This window comes from Amblyomma maculatum, chromosome 1, assembly GCF_055883805.1.
Source record: "Amblyomma maculatum isolate TAMU_Amacu chromosome 1, ASM5588380v1, whole genome shotgun sequence".
Classification (NCBI taxonomy): Eukaryota; Metazoa; Arthropoda; class Arachnida; order Ixodida; family Ixodidae; genus Amblyomma; species Amblyomma maculatum.
In genome coordinates, this window is record NC_139344.1 from 135,553,209 (window position 1) to 135,577,369 (window position 24,161).

General features: G+C 48.7%; 1 protein-coding gene across 1 annotated transcript; it reads right to left on the minus strand.

Moving 5' to 3' along the window:
* Positions 1-6,276: 6,276 nt before the first annotated feature.
* LOC146204003 (uncharacterized) lies at positions 6,277-23,587 on the minus strand. The gene is made up of 4 exons (XM_084589035.1): positions 22,986-23,587; positions 9,853-10,133; positions 9,132-9,291; positions 6,277-7,683 (listed from the first exon to the last, which is right to left on the minus strand). Exons 1-4 carry the CDS (start codon positions 23,003-23,005, stop codon positions 7,218-7,220), a joined length of 927 nt encoding a protein of 308 aa, XP_084445161.1. The 5' UTR covers positions 23,006-23,587; the 3' UTR covers positions 6,277-7,217.
* Positions 23,588-24,161: the final 574 nt, after the last annotated feature.

Here is a 24,161-nt window from a genome sequence, read left to right on the forward strand (position 1 = left end):
AGATCAAGTGCTGCAGGTCAACGGAGTCAGCAGGGAAGTTGGGGCAGCGGATCTTGGTTCGGCGCCATTGACTCAGGATGTCCGGTGTGTACGCTGCACCGGCTCGCGCCTTGTGAGTTAGAACTCGGGCAGGACGAGAGAGGCCGGAAGGGATCGGAGGAGTAATGTCGGGACAAGGTCCTGCAACAAACAAGGGTGGTCCGAGTTGGACGGGCCCACAATAAAGCTAATGCTGGCGGTCTTCGTCTAGCTGCGCGCCAGCGGTCTCGTGGGCAGTGCTGCTTGATGCGGTGTTGCAGTGAGATCTTGTAAGAACGGGCTTTCAGAGTTTTTATAGCCTCTTGACTGTCGGTGTAGATGTGGATGGTACGATCTGTTCCTTTGGTGCAGTGTTGAAGGCCCTCGTCGATGGCCGTTAACTCGAGTTCAGTTGCGGACCAGTACCTGCGATCACTGTGGCTAGTAGCGGAACTCTCCTGGTAGTAGGCGGTGTTTGCAAACGTGATGCCGGTGTCATCGTCATTTTATAGGGCGGCGTCGGTATAAATGCGGAGACCGGTGTGCTGGTCTTGTATATCGATTACCTGGCGTAGCCGGTGATCTCTTCTTGGCCTTTTGGTGTTGGGTGAAAGGGGACCCGTTACCAATGTTTCTGCACATGATGCTGTAAGGTGGTCCATATGTGCAAGTGAATATTTCCTTCGTCAAAGATTCGAGAAAGGAGGCGGTGCCCGTTGGGTGTGGATCGCAGACGAGTTTCATGATTGGCTCGATGCGTAGCAATTTCCACTAATGGAAGCTAAGCGAATCTGTGAAGCTCAGTGATCCGCGTGTGTACGGGTAGACCGGTTGTAACCCTCAAGGCAGAGTTATAACGTAAGCCAAGAGTCTCGTAGTGTGCTGTGATCAAGTCAAAGTAAGGGGCACCGTAGCGGAGCTTAGCGAGCAGAATAGCGACAGTGAGGCGGCGCGCTACCTCTGTCCTTGCGCCGCCACTCTTATTACTGAGCCGTTTGATCAAATGGAGCGTTGGCTTCCATTGAAATTACGTTGAGTTTGAGACGACCAGCAATGCACAGTGCGAGAGCTTGTTGCGGTCAGCATGCAGGGCGATCGGCTACGGCAGTGATTATGGCCAGCCATCTTCACTGCGCTTGGTTATTTGCTTGCTATAGCTAGTTTAAAATTTTAATAATTGTGCTAATGCTCTCACTGTTTGCTGCACCTTCATGTCAGAATTATCCGACAGTATTTTGGAGAATCTGTTCGAGAAATTATTGATGTTTTGAAGACTCAGTGTGCGTACCTCACTTTATCAGTGTATTGGAGAAAATGTCCAACTTCCACCATTTATAATAAGATGATTTCAATGTAAACTGCCCCATTTTTTTTTTTTTTACAATTCGACCGGTAAGTGTTCACCATTTATAATAAGATGATTTCAATGTAAACTGCCCCATTTTTTTTTTTTTACAATTCGACCGGTAAGTGTTTTGTTGTGAAATAAAGGCAATAAAGTTAAAAAGGCAGCGATAGCTACGGCGTTCCGCACTTGCTCCGCTACGACATTTTTTTTTTTTTTTTTTTTTTTTTTTGGGGGGGGGGGGGCGAGTTTGGCATATGCGAACCACAACATTTTGACATTAGGTTTGACACCGCGTGAAGTAATGCAAATTCTACGGGTTGTAACCTGGTCAGAGTACAAGTTCAAGTCGATGTAGAGGTCCCTCCGCTCCCTCAGTAAGACCCTAGGGTGCCTCCAAGGGAGAGGGAGCCCCGCAGGGGGACGTCTTTCGCAAAGGATCCCATGCCAGATGGATTACTCGAGCTTGCTGCTCCGGAGCCCGGCTCCGGAGGAGGGCATCCCAGGTTACTTTCTCTCTGATTCCATCAATATGCCCAGTAGAATCGGGACATTCCCAAATGAGATGATCCTGATTGGCTATTATCACGCATTTGGTGCAGAACTTTGGGTGTTCCTCTCCCTCCCCGTATAGATAAGACGGAAAGAATCGGTTTGTTTGTAATTTTCTCCAGTCTCTGCACTTGTTAGGTGTGTGAGACCGATCTGGAGGTGGGAGGTCTAATCTTTCATTTCTGTGTTCAGCCGTGATTTCCGTGTATACGTGATGAGCGGATCCTCCGACCCGGGTAAGGGTGATTCAACGGCCGCCCGGGTGTAGATATCTCGGGCGAGACTGTTAGCAGCCTGATTGCCGGGAATCCCCTCGTGAGCCGGGACCCACATGATGGAAATCTCTCTATCCAATACCGATTGTCCAAGTATTCTAACTGCTTCTTTCGAAACAATTCCCTAATTAAAGTTTCTTAATGCTATCTTGCTGTCGCAAAGTATGAATTTGGCTTTGGTGCTCCTGCAGGCTAACGCCAGTGCAGCCTCTTCCGCTATGAGCGAGTTTCTAGTGTTGAGGGATCCAGTGACCACTGTATCGTAGTCCCCATCGATTACAGCCGCCCCTTTTATGATAGCGTGGAAGCAGCGTTGGAATTATCAGCGCCAGGAGACGTGGACTGTCAGGCCGCAATGTGGCGAGCCAATGAGGAATCAGGCGCAAGCAAGATCGTTGCTTAGCTCTGAAAAACATATGTTAGTGCCTTCACACTAATAACAGAAATAACATAAGATTTTCTGAGCGCCATAATCTTCTTCCTAAGGTTAGAAACATGACAATTTTGCATTATATTTGCCAACATATCACTGTGGAGCACTTTGTCCTTTGAAATTAAATCATGTGCTTTACATTCGTTTTAGACTCGCATAATGAGTACATTGACTCATGCCCAATGAACTAATTAAAGCGCTTTTCCTTCGCCACTGCCTTTGGCTATTCGCTTGACATAGCTATTTTAAAATTTTAATCACTCTACTGACGTTATCACTGCTGCATTTTGTATTATCTTGTATTTATTGTTAGCGCGGCCTCAGTAAATTTAAGGACTGCTGAAGGAAGTACTTAAATTAGGACGACAATTCGAACCCAATGCATGCATTTTTTCCACTTCGATAAGAAAAGTTAAAGAAACGTCGTAGGCTCGGCAGTAATGACACGCGGCGCACCCCAACATCTATAAATCATGTTGTCATTTTGGGACTTTCCGATCCGCGAAACCTAGCGGTAACGATGCGTGAAAGCGCACAACACTTTACTGGGTCGGGTGTATAGTTGAGAGGTGCAGACACTCGAAGACATCCCTTTACAGTAATAATTTAACCTAGTCTGAAAATAAATGACCCTAAAAGTGATGCGATCAAGTAGAAAAAGCGTTTATTCCGATTCTGAAGGGGACTCCAGGTCGGAATGCCTGCTGAGACAGTCGTGCAGCCCGCCGTCGGGTCTTGCAGGGCTTGGAGGCAACCGCGGCGAGAAGATGAACGATCCGCTCAACTAATCTTGGGGCACGAACTGCAGCACGTCTTCCGGGATCGGCTCGTCTAAGGCGTCCAGGAGGGCAAGTTCTTCACGGAGGCGTTCTGAAGACCTGGACGCTTCTTCGTCCTTCGGTAGATGGAAAGCCAGCTCAGGAGGCTGCCGGTTCGAGCAGGGCGTGCTGCACAGGGGCCCACAGATGTCGTCCGGGCTTTGATCCAGCTTCGGGGCTAGCATGTCCTTTTTCGGGGTTTCTTCCTCCACTACAATGCTTCCGCCCAACGACAGCATGCATAGATCTTCCGAGTAGTCAAGATGGAGATTCATGATCTCGACCGAAATGTCACCAGACTCTTCTACGGGCTTTTTATCAGCGTCTTCAGTCAAAGCCAGGTCGGGCGTGAGCCTCCCGATACCGACCTGCTTGGTGGAGTAATCAATCTCGGCGCCCTCGAACGTGCCGCTAGCACAAGCGCTGGCCTTTTTCGGTGATGAGTCCGGGTCAATTGTCCGAGCACCGGCAAGGCTGCCATTCTCAGTGAGACCGTATTGTGGCTGCTGACTTCCCTGGCTGAGCTGGGGCTTGGTCTTGGTGCAGGTGGCCTGAGTTCCTGCCTCTGGAATCGCGTCGGCCACAGTGCTCTCGGCCACAGTGCTCTCGGCCACAGTGCTCTCACCTGGATCTTTAGAGCTCATCTTGCCGTTCGTGCCTGTCGGTAGCGTCAGGCGGTCCGACAGCAAACGATGCCGGGATGAGACGAGGAGGCGCGTGAATGCAGAACGCGGGATAGGGTACTCGACCACTGCTGCTTCAAAAGACCGATGCCGTGAATTGGGATATTTCGGTGCTCTTGGCGGTGTATTTTTTTTTTTCGGGGAAAAAAAAATACTCAAAAGCAAATCTTCCTGATGCACAGTTCGAAATAGTTTTTTTTTTTTTTTTCAATCAACATTTCTCGCAGTTGCGTGCAGAACGTTTGCGATTTTTTTTTTTTTTCACAGTTCTGCGGATGATGACGAAGAAGGAAACTTGGAATTGCTGGTAAATCTATTTCACCAAGCAAGGAACTGGCAGAGTGTAAAGGCATACACATGAAACATACAGAGCACAACCCGAGCGTCGACAGTCCGGCGCTCTTACACCGAAAAATGGAGGAGATGAGAAAGTATGCGAGGGCCAAGGCATGCCAGCAATTCCTGCTTCTGGTGTAGCTTCGTCTGCTAGCCTCAAGTCCATGATTCTGAGATACCTTTTGATTTTGAGGTAGCTGCGGGACGTCGCTAACTGCTGTGCCCATGTTGATGGGAGTCATGCAAAAAATTTACTTTTAATGCTTTTTCCTGAGCTCGCAGCGAGTGGTTAAAACTCTCGTAGAAAACCAGTGGACTAGGTGTTCTTGAAAATAATTCTGACGCAAATGTAAGATAATTTTTATGAACATATTGATAAAAATGTTTTAAGCTTCCGACGCGTAGCAAAAGTTTGCTTCCCAAGTTTGTCCTGCGCTCACAACAAATATATCAGACTGCCGTAGTAAGCCAATGCGACGCGTTTTTGAAAACAGCAAAAAGCTAAAAGCCTGCCGAAGGAGGACCTGCAGATGTTCATTGCTAGCATGAATTTGAGAAAAAAAAAATTACGTTCGACACCTCTTTCCCAGAAAATGTCAAAAACATCTGGTTACGATTCTGGCTAGCGCCCACCATCATCAGCATCGGAGCCCTATAAGAAGCTCCTAACAATAGTTTTTATCTGCTACATTCAAATCGAGTGATATGAATAAAAGGGCGCACATATACGATAAACAGCCCAGCACACCCCTTAAATCAGTTCACCTTGTTAATTACGAAAAGCTTATACTGATTAACAGCGATATCAACGCATAAATTGGCAAACAAAAAGAAACGCTACCCGCTACACGTAAAAGCAACCGAAGCCAGGCATTACGCTTGGGACAATTGCGCTTTGCGCCAGTCCACAGCCATAAACACGCACCATATATGCAGAGAACTAAACAAACGCTGTCAGAACTCGGCTACAAAACTGGATTCGCGGGTGTTCATTCGCAAAAAAATCCACGCGGAGGAATTTGCTGACAATAAATGTTTTTCAATCCAATCCATCCAGCAATATGATCGGCCAGCATGCTCGTTCCCTCTCCCGATTTCCGCTTTGCTTCGCACCAGCAGCGGGCATTGGCCGGCTGCACGTGCTCCCTTTGCATCTGACGACAAGCACCAGAGTTTATCGGGCAAGCAGGCACATTAGCACCTTTTGTGCGATGAACCATTTCATTGATTTGTCGTCGCAGAGAAAGATTTGTTTTACACGGCTTAACGTGACTGATGAGACTCCGTAGTCGATGGTTCTTCAACGCGCACTGACATCGCGCTCTACTGTAGGGCGCCTTGCTTTTCGCCTCCATCGAAAAGCGTCCGCTGCGGACGGGATTCGACGCCGCGTCCTTGGGCACTGTAGTCAAGCGCCCTAACCAATGAGCGACCCCGGCAGGGCAAATCACTGAGAAAGAGAAGTAAAATTCTACGTATGAGATAACACTATGACCTACAAGTATTGATATGCCAGGGTAGCTTCTAACCCCATCCGGCATTGAAAACGAAGGACTGACAGAAATACAATAAGGAAACGCAGTATCGTAAAGATGCGCGATGCCGACAGAGGCTTTTTTTTTTCTTATTAATTTACAATGGCCCCACCATAACAATTAGATCAGCCTGGACGGGAGAGAAGACGGACACATACGCTGTTTCTGCTTGCTTGCGTATGTCTTCTTTCCCGTTCAGTCTGTTCCATCAAACATAAACCAACCAGCCAGATTCAACCCTCTCCTTGCATTGATGACGCGCACGCAAAACAAAGCGAAAGAAACATATACTTATTTTCTTTATTTCAAAAACGTCGCTTTAATAGCGCAACTTTTTTTTTTCTGCATTCCGAAATAAAATCTGTTAGACAAGATACGCTAAATTACGGAGGAAAACTTGGATCTGGGCAAACGGGTTGTCCAAGAGTATTGTGCTGCCACAACGTTCACGCAAAGCAATAGAGACGATAAAAAACCTTCAGCATGAGTGACAGTGCATCACTCAGAGTGATGCACTGTAACCTTCACTGTGCTGCAACGCCAAAAATATCTTAATTAGAATATTTACGAACTGCAGAGGTATTAGCTTGCAATATATACATATTTTCCTTATTTTGCTTTAAAACAAACTAAGAACGAAAGACTTTCAGCGCTGGGCATAAACGAAAATGGTGAAAGAGTCGCGGCAGCCAAGCGGCTCAGTTTAAAACTCCTGCACATGGCCACATTTGTCACAAGCAGAAAAAAAAAAAAAAATGCAACTGCGAATCTTGCACGAATCTTTCATCCCAGACATCATTCTCACGATAGCATGTTTAATTTGATGTGTTGGTGTATTTCAATTTATAGATTCTGATTCCGGCTACACTCAGGACAACAAACAGCAAGAACTCTTACTTCGTACCTTCGAATCAAGCGAATGTTCGAAAACACAAAGCACAATGATGAGTCCGACCGCAAACGCGTACTTCTCGAAGCTGGAGCGCTGTAGCGCCGCGTGAGAGATGCTCCACTCTATGCACGTCCATCGTAAGGCGAGTCATTTGGCGCAATCGAATGTGACCCAAACCCTGACAATGACGTGACTTCCATGACAAGCACAACAATGAAACGCCGTGAGATGAACACACGTGCAGATGAATGCCGTCCCCGCCACATTCCTTAGAGCACAGCAGCACGACTCAGGGTTGCCTGCTTTTCACGACACGCCCTAACACTGAAGCTACGTGGCCGAAGCGTTTGCTTCGCCCGACGGCGATGACGTGGGGATACCACCCTGGCGTATTTCGGCGGCCAGCTTGGACTTCTTCATCTCCCAGAACTCCATTTGCGAACGAAGCACGCTCATCTGGAGTTCGTGCTGCACCTTGTGGTACTGGATCTGACGACGCACTTTCTCTTTCTGCAATTCGATCAGGTCCTGCTCCCACTTGCGTTTCCGAAAATTGTTCACGAACTCGGCGGTAGACGCGTCGTTGGCCTCGTGCTGCTGGCGATGATGGTGTCCGTCAGAGGCCACGTCCCCGGAACCGGCAGACAAAGCGAGGGGCTGGTAGTCTCGGCTGCTTAACGGGTGCGGCTCAGCCTCGGCGGCCTCGCCCAGCATCTCCGGCTTGAGCGGCTTGTCGCACTTGGACAGCGGCGGCCCGTCGCCGGACGACTCTTCCTCCAGTTCCGTTATCACCATGCTGCGAATTAACCACGACACACGTTTTACCGCCCTGCCGAGTGTTGCGAGTGGACCGCGGAACAATATGAGGGTCGCACTGCTACCGACCGCCGCTGCTGCAGCCAGGGGAAGCTTACAATATTATCTGCTTTTGCTATAGACTAGTCCCAGCGGTGGTGCGTAGCAACCTGCTCATATATATTTACTTATTGGTTGATAGTCATTCGTTTGTTATTGTCGGCTCCTATAAGAAAAAGATCTGTAAGGGATCTCTAGAATATCGTTTAAAAATGAGCTACACGCCAAAATATTTGCATAGTTGCGTAAGCTTATAACAGTAATGCGCGTAAAATGTTTTGCTAGTAAAGTGCGTGCAATAGGCACCGAAAAGGAGCAGCGATGAATCGCATCATTTTGTTACTTCACGAAATTTGTAACAGCCAGCTTTTTATTCCGGCGACTTGAAGCGCGAAAAATTATGCACAAACTCGCTCTCGTCAAGCCCATTTCCCATTGCACGCACGCGTTTTCTCAACGCCATACCCAACACAGTCATCGCGAAAGCCAATTTTCACGTGTACAACTAAGGCGTAAATCAAACAGTGTTTAATTACTCTGGGATAACGCACGCGGCCCGCGCACTTCCTGTTCCGGCGCGAGCGGGTGCGACAGGTCGAGAGCTAACGACGACGCAGAGGCGTGTCAACGAGTTTCCAGCCCCTCACGTACGCTTCTCCCGCCATCACGTACTGTACGTGTGCCTCCTTACATTTCGTCCGCATTCTGTTGGTGCTAAAGGCTGCAAAATACAAGTGGCACCAGCAAATCACGAGCCGAATACCGGAAAGCTGCATGCTTGCGTTTTGTGATTAGTCAGCAGTTCTGCTATCGCACGCCGGACGTCGCGGCTGACGAAGTGACTGCTACGAACCGCTCGCGAGATGCAACTCGGGCCCTCATTTGCGGACAACAGAATTTGAACCTATCTAGAGCAACGAATGCAATGCGCTCCTGCCGCGCGCGTGAAAGCGTAGCCAGAGGAAAATGCATGCACCTGCCGCCTGTTACGGACTAGACAGTTACAACAACCATGAACCATGAGCATCCGCCTCGCATTCGGGAGGTACGGGGTTCGATCCCCAGTGCCGCCGGGTACCCACTGGTTTCCAATGAGTACAAGATTTCCCCCGGCCTGGTCCTCGGCTCTTCTGGGGTGAAAAGCTTGGAAAAAGGGGCCATGAAACAAAAATGTTGGTTCAAGAAAAAAAATGAACCATGAATGAAATGAACCATAAGCCATGAACCAACATTTTGGTTCACGGCCCCTTTTCCCAAGCATTTCACCCCAGAAGAGCCGAGTACCAGGCCGGGGGAAATCTTGTACCCATTGGAAACCGGTGGGTACCCGGCGGCACTGGGGTAACAAAGAGGGCAATACTTCAGTCAGGAGTTGTACCGCGCCTGTACCTGGACACTTCGTCGATGTATCCGCCAGCGTTCGGATGCTCAGCGAGAGAGGGCACATCAGCTGTGGCGAGGCCGTTCGCGCATTCCAGGGACGCCGGGAAGTCCTCGCAGACTATGGACAAGGCCAACTGGTAGGCCGGCGCCAAGTCTGACAGGTTACCTGCAGCGGCGCCAAGGAAACGCCACACTCAGGCGGATGCCGGCCGATGCGCAGGCGGCGTTTGCCGGGTGCCACTCATTAGTGTCCAAAGAGTCGGCAACCACGCAGATGCCTCAAACGAGGCAACTAGATATACAGCGGCAGATTACAAAGAGCACCAATCACATATATTCGTCACACATTCATATTTGCCAGCATCTGAACCATGCAGGCGAAAATATTCGAAACTAATTTTCTGAAAAAGGTAACCTAGAGTGATTCTCACAATTTCTATTATTTGATCTGCCTTGTCACAGGGAGCAATGTGCCAGGCGTATGGCCAGGCAGACGTCTCCAGATTTCAGGGAAGAGCGCCTCCGCCTTAAGTTATATTTACCTTTACAAAACCGAACTCCCGAAATTAGGAAATTTGCTGTTTTGTAAGCAACAAAACGCACACTTTTTACAATATTATCAAGCCAAAACATAATTTCGTAAATGGACGCAGAAGAAGCGTTGCGAATGGCGGCCAGGATAAAGTGACGGTGCAACGGAACTCCTTCCCGTGCCATGGAGACCCACCGGATCGTTTCTGAATGTTGAGCGCGGCCTTCTTGGCGAGCATGATAGTCTTCTCCCACTTGCGCTTCAGCTGGTCCATGGTCTTCTTCGTGTGCGGCGTGAAGCAGCGCGCGTTGACCACTTCGGTGATCTCGATCCAGCATTCGCGCTTCTGCAGATTGGTCACGCTCTCCGACGCCTTAGCGCGCAAGATGTCCTTGCGCTTCCAGTACTCGGTGATGAGCACCAGCAGGTCGTTCTCCGTCCAACTGGGCGTCTTGGGCTCCAAGCTCTCCATGCACCTGCACGTGAAAAATAGAGACGCCGCACGTATAAGCCATGTGCGACGACTATTCCCTTTCCTTCCACGCGCACAAGTGGGTCACGAATACGCACACTCCTGGCAGGTGTTTGCTCTCGCCTGTGTACCCCCCTCCCAACATTTGTGCAAAACGATGCAGAAGCATATTCATTTTTGCAAACGCGAAATCACCCATCGTGGCCTAAATCCAGTCCTCCGTTAAAGAATCCTTCGTAGCCGATCGGAGTTACTGTTGGATCAAGGGCGGATTTATGATCACCTCTTTAAAGGAACAGCATGGGGAAGCGGCTGGGATGAGGCACGCGCCGTTTCATATCTACAAGGCAAGTTTTCTTTTTACTGAAAAAATAAATAAATAAAGGATATCACTATTTTTTTTTTTTTTTCAAATATCAATTTCTATCGGCAAACCGTGCAGAACGAATTAGCCCTACAACATGCCCTTTTGAAGCCAGACAATTTCCTATCATGATCGACAGTGAGCCCGCTTTTATTGCCCTGATACAAGCAAACGCATTGGCGCCACAGGCTAATTTTCCTACTCTGAAACTGATCACGTGTTGAACGTGAAAATCCTGATTATACGGAAAATAATATCTGAAGGTTGGCTTTCCTCGAGCAGTGTTACATTCAGTTTGAATCTCGCGTGTTCTTTTCTTTGGCATGCGCTGTTTCATGCACAGAGACCAAACTAGGGAAACTACGACTTTCCTTTTGCTCTTGCTACTAGTTCGACTCGAAAACGATATCAGGCCATGGTCAAGCTATAGGAGGTGTTGGTCAAGCCCACCTCGAGGAGCTCTGGAATAGACTACAACCGGGAACATTGACCGCTGATAACAAAGAAGCGCACATCGCCTCCGGAAATAAAAAAAAAAAAAACTTTTCGTACAAAGGTGAAGTTGCGACATTTTCATCTCGATCAGGTGGCAAGGCTCAGCCATAGCCATGTTTTTTGAACAAGCTTTAAAAGCTGTAGAGAAAATCAGACAATCCTCCCTCTCCACACCGCGGGCGAGTGAACTCTGCCGAAATATATTAGGTTGCAATCTTAAGACCTTGAACTACAAGCATGTGCAGGCATGCGACCGCAAGTATGGTGAACAACTTGACAAGTTCCTGCTTTGCTTCTCTTTGTTGCCCCTGCATCTTTTTTTCTATTTCATGTTTGTTTTTTGTTTTTTTTTTTTCCTGAGTTGCCTTGGAAGCTATGCAGCGTTTTTTGTACACATGTGCGGCGACATATCGGCTCATTTACCTTTTCCGATTATTTTCATTTCACCAACATTTTTATTTTTTTTTTCTTCCATATCCTGCCTTCACACGTTTGGGCGAAATAAACATGTAGAAGAAGGTGTTATTTTCGCGTCCTCCGCAATGCCCCCAGCCATGTCATGGCGCTGGACTTCGCTAACCAACGGTGTTTAGACAGGTTTTATGCTGTTTTTTTCTTTTTTTTTTTTTATTTCAAACAACCAAAAAGGGGGTCAAAGACGTAACCCACAAGCAGCTAAAAAACGCATGTGCGCCGGCGATGAATGACGAACTGCACTGATTGAACTGTAAGTAGTGCAGTACTATGGCAATGACTGAAAGAAACGCTAACCAGCGCGAGACGCTCTTTTATGGGTAAATCGTTACATATGGCTGAGCAGCTACAGGGTACGCATGCCTCTCAATTCGCGAAAATAAATGCAAGGCGTCAGCATAGCCCGCACAGGCGCAAGATAAGGAAGCGATGACAACGTCGACTTCGCACAGAAGCGAGGGCACATACCCGGTCATCCAGTCAATGCCATCGGAAGTTGGGTACGCGTAAAGCAAAAACGGAACCCTGCAAAGACCAGATAACGGCACGGTTTTTATATCGACTGCTCTTTTCGATCTTGTCCGTCCGCTGAGCCTTACTGGGGCCGAAAATAGACGCAAAAGCGATACAGTTTTCGTGGAAAACCGAGAGCTCTAAGCTGATGCGCTCAACAGGGGTGGCGACCTCGTAAGAAGGCAGCCGATCCACTGAGGTCGCATCCCCTATATCGGTCAACCTCTTGAGTTTCGGCGCGTCGACCCTCTCTCCATAGTCTTGTGGTGTGTGAAAGAGCAGTTATACGATGCTGCTGTTAGCGGTTTCATTGTTATTATATCTCTCTCTCTCTTTCTTTTTTTTTGCTTTGATCACATACAGAAGCGACCTCTAAACCGTAGTACAGGCCAGCAGGACAACCGTAATTCGGCTGAGACTAAACTGAAATAGCATACTTTGGTTGCCTGGAAATGTCCAAAGTTAACAGCCCGATCACGTGCCGGTGGTCCCATATTCCGTAAATGCTAAGGTATGAAAAATCTTTCTAGAAAACCATGGCGAAAAGTCACTCGTAGGTTTTCTTTTGCAAGAATCTCGAAATAGTGCACCGCTCTATGTTACTTTACTGCGCTGTTCGGGCATGACTGTACACAATGCGCATGATCTGCCTCACGTATGCCGTTACTGAAAACGGAGGTAGAACAGCTGCTATATATATATTACGTTTCATCAGTACAAGATACCAACAGTAACAAGTGTCGCATGAATGGCTGAACACCGAAACAAGTGCGGTACGAGAAGGCATGAAAAATTAATCACACCGGCATTATTCGGCGTAGATAATAACTCAGGTCAAGATCGATCTCTGCGTTTTAAACACACGACGGAATGCGGCTTAACAGGAAGTTCTATCTCGCTTCCATGTGGCGAAAATAAACTATCTCAATAAGTGATCAATACTCTACACTAAGAAAAAAAAATAACCACCTTACGGTATATGGTAAAGGGGTTTATTTTTACTTTTATTAATAAGTGTGGCGACCTCCGAATGTTTAATAAAAGTTAAGAGAACTAAAACTTGAAGAGGCCAGATTCCGAATAGTACAGCAATATGTGCAACAAAATTAGCACAAAGTTTTTCTAAAAGAAATATTTAGTCACGAACCGCGTCAGATTGCCATCCACTGCGCCAAAACACACTCGGCTGGCACAAAGATAACGGTGACACTTTTTCTATTGATACGAATGAAACATTCAACTCGGCAACAAATGTAAGCAAATAAGCCCAGCCTCCTCTCGGTGTCAGAACAAGAGGGAACAGGCACAGAGCAGGCGCGCGCGTTTTAGCTCGTGTGGCAACCAGTTCCACCCAACGTTACTAGATTGTTGGTTCCGCCAAATAACTGGACTTTCCGGTCACGCTATTCTCCGAAGCGCCGGCGCTGTAAGTATATATACCGATGAACGCGCTAGCGATTAGCCGGAGCGCTCAATACCCTCATGTCGCAATGCTGCGAAACGCTGCCCGCTCGGGCGGAACAGAAGTGGTGACCTTCAGTCTGGCACCGACCTAGCGTCTCACCCATGCCTTCAGCAAAGTCGGAAAAGCAACAGCTTGCGGTGATTCAGTTCTCTAGACAACACCGACGACACAATTTCGCTAACAACCGTTACATTGCTGTAGGTTCTACGCGCAGTTGACAGACGCTTTCTCGCATAAACTGAAAAAGAGCAGACATAAGAAAGACAGGCAGAAAAGAAGGAATACATGATAGGAAAGAAATGGCTTTTAGGGATCACTTACCTGAGCGCCGAGCTGGTTTTCCGCGGAGGCAATAATGAAAGGACAGAAAAAAAAAAAAAGAAAAAAAAAGTCATTCCATACTCTCACAAGAATGCGGCACGTTACATGAGCGTCAGAAGTTCGGAGAATATCAAGAGGCGGTAGCCCAGCAGCCAAGCCGTTCTGCTGCTGAGAACTCGGTAGCAGAAGCAGAAACCGAATTTGATGGATTCTAAACGAAAAACAAATATAGTAATAATAACGACGTATTCAGATGATTTTGGAGCACTAAACTCTGGCCGATCGAGTTAATCCGGAGTTCTTCGCAACGTCGTTTCTCAGAGACAGGGCTCAGCTGTGATGGGCGAAATTGCGTCAATGCAGGACGTCACAATACCAGAAGTACGCTGCCACGCATAAATGTGTCACCTACGCGGTCGGTGGGAACCTACGCAGCTGGTAATTCCCCGCATGGCTCGTCACCGCTGGCGCCCATAGAGTGACTTAGATGCAATGCTCGCATGGGTCTTTGAAATACTAATAACAACGCCAACCGGAGCCGTTAAATATAGTCATCGCGGTTTTCACAAAACCGCTATGCTAAAGTACCTCTTCACCAAGCTCCGGCATTCCCCGCGCTACCGATCAAGCAACCCACCTTATTTTATTGACCGCACAAGTATCAAAGTTTGTTCGTCACATAAGCTCGAGCAGCGCGTTGTAACTCGTTTTGAATCACGCGGGCCGAAGAGATGGGAATAATTCTCTGAGAGCCCATGCTATGGCAGCACCGTATTCGGGTCGACAGATGTCTCGATGGCGCTGGCTCTGCGCTGCAAAATCGGTTTGCTTTAGCAACCGTACGACCATACCGCTGATAGCAGGCACTCAGCATGGCATATGCGTGCTCTCACTGTAGCCTCTGCGATCACACACGGTCCAGTGTCGCTACAACGTAGCGGAGCACAAAACGTCGTAAATGTTCGGCGGACAATTTCACCCTACAAAATTGCGCGCATATCGATCGCTCACCCCCTGCCCCCTCCTTCTAAGCTGAATATGCGTTCAAGACACTTCCTGAGGTGACACCGCTGGAAGGTGTGCGCCAAGCAAAAGGCTGACTGTCCGTGTTTCTTCACTGTCACTAATTAGTCGTGAGACGACAGTCGCATCTGCGCCAAATGTGCCGGCTGTCGCATTTTGAAGTCCGTGGAGAAGGCTTCGATAGGAGACGTACGAGGCTCGTTTGGCGTACCTCGTGCACAATCTACACTGTGTACTGATGTTCGAAATACAATTCAGCCGCATTTTCCTTGAAAGAGGACGCATAAATGCAAGTACCTGAGATGACAGAGATTAACCCAGAGCCCTCCACTACGGTCTAAATCGAAGCCAACAAACAGCTTGCTTAGGTGGATTGGTCACCAGCGACCCGGAAGGGGAACAGTCCGAATATCAACTTGGAACACGGTATGCAGATTCTGCCGGACGATATTTAGCAAATAACACAAAAATACGTTGAGGTGCCTCATTTAAATTCAGAAACACTGCAACAAAAATCACGACGAGGCCTGCGCGCTTTTAGTTCCATTTTCTGCCAGTATGTTCGGTCTACAGTTACCTGTATGGGTGATTTGTTGCTGCCATTATAGATTCCTCAGTAATTGATAAATATCCTGAAATAAAATGCCCACTCGCAAAATTCTCCGTAAGGTAACGTAACCGGTTTATAATCAACCGAAACATTCATTAACTACCGGAACACGCCGTATGTGCGAGATGACTTAACCTCTGCGTTTCAAGATTTCCTCTCGCTCTGACCCCTCTACGCTGCGTACTCACCGTCAAAACACTGCCGTGATGCTCGTATAAACAACGGCAAGAGCTGGCTCGTATTCAAAAGCTAACAAAGTCAACAAATCACAGTAGGCAGTTTTTGAACTCACGATAATAGGTTTGGTTTGTAGGGTTTAACGTCCCAAAGCAACTAAGGCTATGAGAGACGCCGTAGTGGAGGACTCCGGAAATTTCGACCACCACGGGTTCGTTAACGGAAAAATACAGAAGGAGCTCTGAACCATCAATAACCAAATGGACTCACAGCTGTAAGAGATTCCATCCCCCATTCCTCTGCGTGTCGGCTAAGCGGTTTGGCTGCTCGACTGCTGATCTCAAAGATGCGGAGGTCGCTTTTCGATGGGGGTGAAAAACCAGGCGCCCGTACCCTGCGCAATGTCAGTGCACGTTAAAGAACCCCAGGTGGTTGAAATTTCCAGAGCCCTCCACTACGGCGTCTCTCATATGCTGAGTGCGTTAAGCCGTACAATAAATTCAAATGACTCACCGCATCAAGCGTCTTTGCAGTAAACACCACTTGCACTTATTGTTCACCACTAAACGGATACGGTTTTGAAAGGCGCATAAGCACCAATAATGAGTTTGCCTTGGCACTGATTGGACAACTGTGCCGTGAGCAAAAGCGGTATACAACGCGCAGCCGGCGACGGTGCTCGGAAAAACTACATTGCAAATCTATCTATCAACAACTATCTGAGATCGAGGAAATTGTACGTGCCGGTGCTCCATTTTATCGGGCATGTGACGCTGTCGTTAGATGGCATTTCGATGCAATTTTCCCGAACTCAGCCACTGGTTGCGTGCTGTATACCCCTTACCCGCGATACATTAGTGGTGCGGGGAGTCTACTTCAATTAGACTCAACTACACTCTGTATACCCCTTTTGCTCACGACTGTACGTGACGACTATTAATAGTTTTGACGGCGTCGGATAGTTTTTGAAAAGATTGCGTGCATTCCTGCGCAGAAAGGTCAAGTGACTGGTGTCAATTGCTTTGGCAAATCAAGGGCAGGGCTGAATTTGTCAAGCCACAGCAGGTGCGCATGTCCGATCTGTGATACGCCTGACGTTCAGTACATGTTGTGTCTGTAGGACGACTGAGAAACAGACCGAGTGTTATCGCTTGAAGCGCGTGCGTACAAAGACCACATGCGCATATTTTCGCGGGCATAGGTGCCAACACTGCATCTAACCACTCTTTCGCAGTCCGTTGTATCGTTGGTCGGGAAAGCCCACCCTTCGGAGGAAACTGCGAAATTCAATGTAACGGCTCACTCACCAGCGACGGGGCTGTGCACATGCCATCGCTAAACTAGTAAGGAGACCAGGACGCTCGAGTGTCATCGATTGAAGCTGATGCGTACAGAGACCGCGTACGGAGACCGCGTACGCACTCGCGTGGGCACAGATGCTAACACGTACTGCATCTCAACAGTTTTCCGAAGACCGTCACAGGTTGGTCGAGAAAAACTTCCGTAGATGTGCGCGTATGCAGCGCACTTGTCACTGGTATAAAGACGTAAAATTTCCGGAAATTTTTAACGTGGAAACAGAATTTTTCTTTTTTGAAATATTGGTTCGTTTGGTTGAGGTTTAACGTCCCAAAGCGACTCAGGCTATGAGAGACGCCCTAGTGGAGAACTCCGGAAATTTCGGTCACCTGGGATTCCTTAACGTGCACTGACATCGCACAGCAGACGGGCGCCTTGCGTTTCGCGTCCATCGTAAAGCGGCCGCCGCGAGCGGGATTCGATCCCACATCCTTGGGAACAGCAGTCGAGCGCCACAACGGCGGAATAGGAAGATTAGACCAAGGCGTACGTTACTATAGTCAGAACAGAGCCTTGCACATGCTCGGAGAGAGTTTCCATGCAGTTGTTGCCTCCAGGGTCGGTATGAGCCTCATTCAGCCGCCGAAAAGCCGTCGCCGTTTGAGAGTTTGAGAGAAAGGTTTCAAGGATGTATTGGGAGGGAAAAAAAATGTGCGCGTGACTTCGCATCGAAGTTTTGACGCAACCGTTATTTGTACAGCGTTCAGAAGCACCCATCAGAAGTGAAACACATACTGCGCCTTCGTTTGTCCAGAAGCCAAACTTTTAAAAATCTTCTCAAAATCGCAGAATGAAAAGGCGATTAATGGCGCTGTCGCGTCCAGGCGACGCTTGAGCAAGCCCATAATTTTTGAGGAAAGGAAATGCACAGTATCTGTCGCACTTGTCGGTGGACACCTGAACCGTCCCCTGGGGGAAGGGAGGAAGGTGGGAGCGAAAGCATAAAGGGAGAAAAGGTGCCGTAGTAGAGAGCTACAGAATAACGTCGACCACCTGGGGATCTACGTGCACTAACATTTCACAGCACGTGGACGCCTTTACGTTCCGCCTCCACTGAAACGCGGCCGCTGTCGATGCAGCATGCATACGTTTCGCAGACAGAGGAGGTGCGAATGAAATGTGGGACCCCAACAGATGAAAGTTCGAGCTTGTGCAGTGATCGACAAGTATATCCCCCCCCCCTTCTCTTCCCCCCTTATTTCTGCGTTGCGCGGGAGAGGGAACACTAAGAGGGGTGTTACCTCATCCTGTGCGCGGCGCACCGACCCCTCTGCGGTCTACCTCGTGATCTGGCGCCAGGGGGTCTAGACATAAGTAGGACCTTCGCCCGCCGAGACAGAGAGGCTCGCCTGCGGATCACATTCACTTAATTGTTCGCGAACTGAAAGACAGAAGATGTGCGTGGCGTACCCTTGTATAACCGACCCATATATAATGTAAAGGCCGAATACAGTTTTTTGTTTTCAAGAAAGTGTCTCCGTGTCGTCATTGCCTGTCGATTTGAGCTCCCGAGTAAAAAAAAAAAAAAAAAAAAAAAAAAAAAAAAAAAAAAAAAAATTGGGTTCATGCAAAAGCCGCCGAGTCGAGAAGAGAAGTCAAGGGGTCATATAAGAGGAGGGTTGCCTCGCTCGACCAGGTAGCATGAAGCATGTAAACCACAGATGTAAACACGGTCGAGTCAGGGGATCGCAGCGTGGTGTGGAAGGGAACATTTCCGGTGATATGAGATCAGCAAGGGGAAAATAGCAACGGTAAGGTCTCAGAGCCAACGCATCGTCTGTACCAGTTGAGTTTCCTCTTCAGGTGGCCAGGTGAGGAAACGCTTGAAGATATCGATGTTCTCGATATATTGAAGATTCGGACTCACAACAATTCACATTACTTGATGGCACGACAGAAAGGTTAGCTATTTATTTACATCTAAATAAAACAAGAAGAAACAAGCAAGGAGAAAACTATTTACATGACTGACCCGTTGCTCTGACGAAATCAGCCCTGGTTTTACCCGGTAGTAGTGGTAGTAGTAATGCACGTTATTCGGGACTCAAATTCCAACAGGTCGGCTGCCTCCCAGAGCGCTTACTTTTAAGCCATCTGCCTCCGCCCTTGGCGGGAACAGCAACCAATAAGCTATAAGGCAGCCTTTCTCACCAAAGACGGAGGAAATGATATTAACTAATCAACACTTGGGAAAGGAGAGGTCCCAGGCGAACATGCAAACAGCAGTGACGTAACTGCGATCCGAACCTCTGCCTTTCCTTACATTTCCTCTTCTGCACACGTGCATATCGCACGAATGCTGCGGTACAAAACGAAAAGAAAGAGGGAGGTCAAACGCCCTCTTCTGAGCACCCCAAGCTCGAACGACCCATTGGCGCCTCATCGCGCACTCGTCAGCCAGCGTACACCTGCTACCCCACAATACGCTGTATGCACATGAGGAGAGGGAATGGCTCGCACGAAGCGAAACGAGAATGCATACAAAAAAAAAAAAAAAAAAAAAGAAACGCCCACTGGTCAAGAAATAACACTGAACACTGCACAAAGCTGCGCGCTGTAGTGACAGCTATGGTAGGTAGGCAAGACAAGAACTAGCGCTCTGCAGCGGCGGGTGACACCGGCAACGATAGAGCAGCCACGAGCCTCCATCGTGCGTCCGCGGTTCCACCCCTCGGATAATCGCCGCGACAGGGGACAGGTGCACACTGATAGCAGTCTCGCGCCAACCACTCTGTGCGGGAGACCAAATCCCGCATCCGAAAGTTCAGCAAACTTCACAGTACCGATAAGGGAATTTCGATTTTCGTCTCTCTGATTACAGAAAGAAACGTAAATCATACTTCTGACAGCAAATACCGTAAAATTCAGTATGTTTTTCAGAGCCTGCAGGCAGATAGGGCAGTCATGAGATATAAATGAATATGGCAGCTCCTCAGCAGCGAGATCATTGCTTGTCATACGATAATTCAGTGCGAAAAGGGGAGCGGGTTAAGGGTGCCTCAGTACCCCCCGCCCCTTCTCCCGAAATGCTTTCGTATGGTCATGCACCGGCGAATTCTCCCTCTCCCATCGCCTTCTTCCTCTGCATACGTAGGTATACGGCGTTGCTTCCTTCGTTTTGTCTGTAAATTCTTTCTTCTCGTTCGCGCGCGTGCGCGCCTGCGTGCGTGCGTGCGTGTGTGTGTGTGAGAGAGAGAGAGAGTAAAGAGTATTCATTTCGGCTTTAGTTTTCCGCTTTCATATCTCATATGCCTTGTTTGAGACAGTTCTGTAGGCTGTCTATATAAAAAGGTCAAAATGCAAGCCATTGTCATTCGCGGCACATCCACTAGCACTCACGTCACTCACACTAACACGTGCTAACAGAGCTTGTCAAGCTGCTATTCAGCAGCTTTTTCTTTCATCTCCACATGTTTTGAGAAGACATGAAAAATAAAATTATCTATGGTAAGTGCACTCATGAGGCGATGTTCACTGGCGACGCGTAGCGCGATGACGACGACACTCCCTATCGTTGCCGATAGTGCACCCAGTGCACCCGCATGAAGCGACGAGATTCTGGCGACAGAGGGGCGCGTTTTCACTCCTCGTTCGGTCACCTCAGATCATCAGGGAAGTATACTTATGCTAGCCCCCGTTTGTAAGTCTAAACAGCATGGCGTACGATAAAAGCACCGATGAAAATTCTTCTGGTAATGCACCACATTTCTAAAGAGCACGGCGCAGTGGTGCAGAAACTCTGCGGGCGAAAATCCCAACTAGTCCAGTTGGTTTAAGGAACATATTTCCAGTTGATCCCAGTTGGGGGATGGACCAGTTAGGATTTTCGCCTGGGTCCGCTAGGAAAACAACCTTCACTGGCAAAAAAAAAAAAAAAAAAAAAAAAAAAAAAAAAAAAAAAGCCAGAACGTAATTACGTGTCCGTAAAGCCCTCAACGATTGGTTGTCTCGCAAGCTGCTTTCGGACGATGAGCGAAATTTTCTACGAACCCAGAACCTGAGAGACGCGATGAGCTTGCAGTTCTTTCAAGAGGCATCGACTCGATGCCGCACGTGCAGTGGAACGATGGGTGACCGGGACAAATTCATACGGCGCGAGTCTCCGTGGCCGTGATCGGGACCGTGGGAAGAGTTTACCAGGTGTAGCACGGCTTCATTCTCGCGGCATGTACTGCTTCAGGTTTGTGCTGTCGAAAAGGCGTACAGTTCATTGTGGGAACACCTCATACTCAGCTCATCGCGCGGCGCACGCGGCGTCGCGAATTATTGCCACATGTTATGAATGAATGCAACTCATACTCTTACCTTCGAATACAGACCAATGGCTGAGGCTAATATGTAGCTGGTGAACGGACTGACTTTTGCAATAAAAGTTTAGTGCCAAATGCGCAGTCCATTTCTGTTGCGCGAACAAGGATGCAGGACCGAATCCCGGCCGCGGCGGCCGCTTTTCTATGGAGGCGCCCGTGTGCTGTGCGACGTCAGTGCACGTTAAAGAACCCCAGGTGGTCGAAATTTCCGGAGTCCTCCACTACGGCGTCTCTCATAACCTGAATTGTTTTGGGATATTAAACCCCCTAACCAACCAAAACCAATCTTATTACTGTACAGATAATAGAAATAGATATGGGTCATAGCACTTCAAATAGTTTTCAGTTGTTTTACAGTTGAAACTGGAACACTAAACGCAAAATTGATATACGGTGCTTAGGTTGAAAGTTGAACTGATGTTTAGGATATAGCATTAAACGTGAATTCTCAAATTCTTGATGTTACCGTAACATTCCAATATACCACCTAACATTACAGTAAATTTCATCACAACTTCGTAACATTACCACGCTTCGTGCTAAGTGGGATTGTTCTGAAATCATCGCATCCAATGTACGGCGATAGGGCTAGGGGCAGTATTTCATTCTCTGGATGCAACCAGGTAAGGATGAAAGAAGAGAACTGCACCGTTAAAAAAGAGAAACTATCTGCCTTTAGACAACGACGTCTTCCTTCGTTTGCGCGGAATTATTACTATCTGAAGACCACTTTGAGCGGTCATGTAAGCATGCAAGTACCCGACAGTGGTTAGGAAAACTGCCACGTAACAAATGACACGCGGCTAAATTTGGTGTCCACATAAGCTGCAATGATGGCTACGATGGAGATGCCGCCGCAAAGCCAGTACTCCATTTATTTATGCAAGTTAGAAAATCTCTACCGCTTTCGCGCGTGTCCATCTCCACGGTACAGTCTTGTCAGAAGTTTACAGCGCAGGGGTTCGCTTCTGAGCCGCACCACGTGGCTCGTAGTGAATCGCAAGTGTTCTATATCTCCTACAGCCAAGATTTCTTGTCCTACCCTCTCCAACGGTAATTCGGACTGCCATGAATGCTAAAGGAGTGCCCCTAGAACCCCTGCGCTCGAAACTTTTGACAAAGACTGTGCATGGTCATATAGTTACATTGAGGCCGTTCTGTACGGTTCCTCGCGACCACAGCTTGTTCGCAGTAGAGTGGAAGCTACGAGCACGAAACAATGGCTTTCAAGTACGTGTACTTGGCTTGCGAGTGCGTGGAAACGGCACACCTGTGGAAGCCGCCGCCTCGAGCTCAAAGTTTCCACTCTGCTGTTGACTAGATGCAAGTCAAAATATCGATATCCACTTAAGCACGTGGTTCTCGCTAAATACCTATTTGCGCGGCTTCCGGGGGTAAATATCAGAATAAAGCTGCGCACAGCTATATGACAGATCAATGTCTAATCTAATACGCAGGTTGATGAACTTCGACCCACAATGACGATATTTAACGTATACAAATAACTGCTAACGTCGAAACAAACGCTCAAGGCAGCGCCAGCAAGGCACAGCGCGAATTATCGCGTTTGCTAATAAAGGGTCGCAACGCGTCGCGCCCTCTGGCGCTACGCGGTGAAACCCAGCACAACTGGAACCAGCCGGCGGCCATGGCGCGCGCACACTTGCGCTCGGTGCAGACCGTTATCGCCGTAGACGAGAGCGCGCCGAGACAACGCTGCATTGTTCGCGAGGCGGGGTACTTACTTCTCAATGTGGTAGTACATGTAGCCACCCCTGTCACTGCGCTTGAGAACACGCCGCTCGGCGAGCGGCGAGTCAGTCGCTTCGTCGGCAGACTCCAGCTTGATGCGCTGTCGACCCGCAGCAGCTCCGCAATCGCCCCGAGCGCGAGCACGCAGCAGCAGCAGCAGCACTTTTCCTTCCTCGTCTTTGCCGGCCTGCCCACCGAGCTAGCTGGGGTCCCCCTTCCCCATGCAACCTGGCCATGCTCCCTCTGCCACATCCCCCTCGTCTCTTCTCTTGAGTTCCCCCCTCCCCGCCCTTCTGAAAGAGACAAAGGAGAAGGAGTGGGGAGGCAAAAAAGCGGATCCCGCTGCAAACCAACGACGCACCGCCGTGCGCTCAAGGCGAGCCCCTCGCGAAAGGCCGCGGGTAGAAGCAGCGAAAAAACGAAAAGGCAGCAATGAAAGAGGACGCGAAGCGAACGGGGAAGCAGAAAGACATCGAGGAGGAAGGAGGCGGAGGAGGAAAAAAACGAAATCAAGAGGGAGGACAGAAGGAGTAGGGGGAGGCCCGACACCGCGGGAGACGGCGAGAGCAGAAACGCACCTCGCTGGAAAAAAGCAAAATGCAAGAAGAGACGAGCGAAATGCGGATGAGGAAAGAAAGAAGGCACAGAAGACGGTTGAGAGAGAGAAGCAGGAGGCAGGAAAAAAAAAAGTCGAGGAAGAACGAGAGAGACGAAGCGCAAGGGAGGAACGAAGCGGTTGCGCTAACACCCCAAACAAAAGACAAAACCAAGCGCATACAGAGAGGCGAGGGAGGAAGTGAGCGAGGACCGACAAGCCCAAATAAAGAGAAAGAAAATCTCAAGAGAAAGAGTAAAACGGGGGGATAGCAGAGGAAGCGAGGGAGAGGGATGGCAGCGAGATGAGGGTGCGCGACTCACAAGAGAAACAACAAAAGACCCAACGCGCCGCCGCCTCCTCCTCCTCCTCCTCCTTCCTCGTCACCCGTTTCCCACCGCCCTTCCTCCACCCTTCACCTAGCAGGAACGGCAGGACCAGGAAAACGCAGCGTCACCGTAAATCGATGCCGAAAATGATCAAGATGGGCATCCTAGCTCCCTGACTGCTGCTCGTGTAAAACTGACACGCTCAACTTTGCCAGAAATGCCCATACACATGTACACAGTCTAAC

What these genes read in the sequence shown, in the direction of transcription:
- LOC146204003 (XM_084589035.1), bottom strand. Translation starts at nt 23,005, where the DNA reads ATGTACTACCACATTGAGAA. An exon ending in CAACATTCAGAAACGATCCG is followed by an intron (nt 9,292 to 9,852) that starts GTGGGTCTCCAT and finishes GCGCCGCTGCAG; the next exon opens with GTAACCTGTCAGACTTGGCG. An exon ending in TACATCGACGAAGTGTCCAG is followed by an intron (nt 7,684 to 9,131) that starts GTACAGGCGCGG and finishes GTTAATTCGCAG; the next exon opens with CATGGTGATAACGGAACTGG.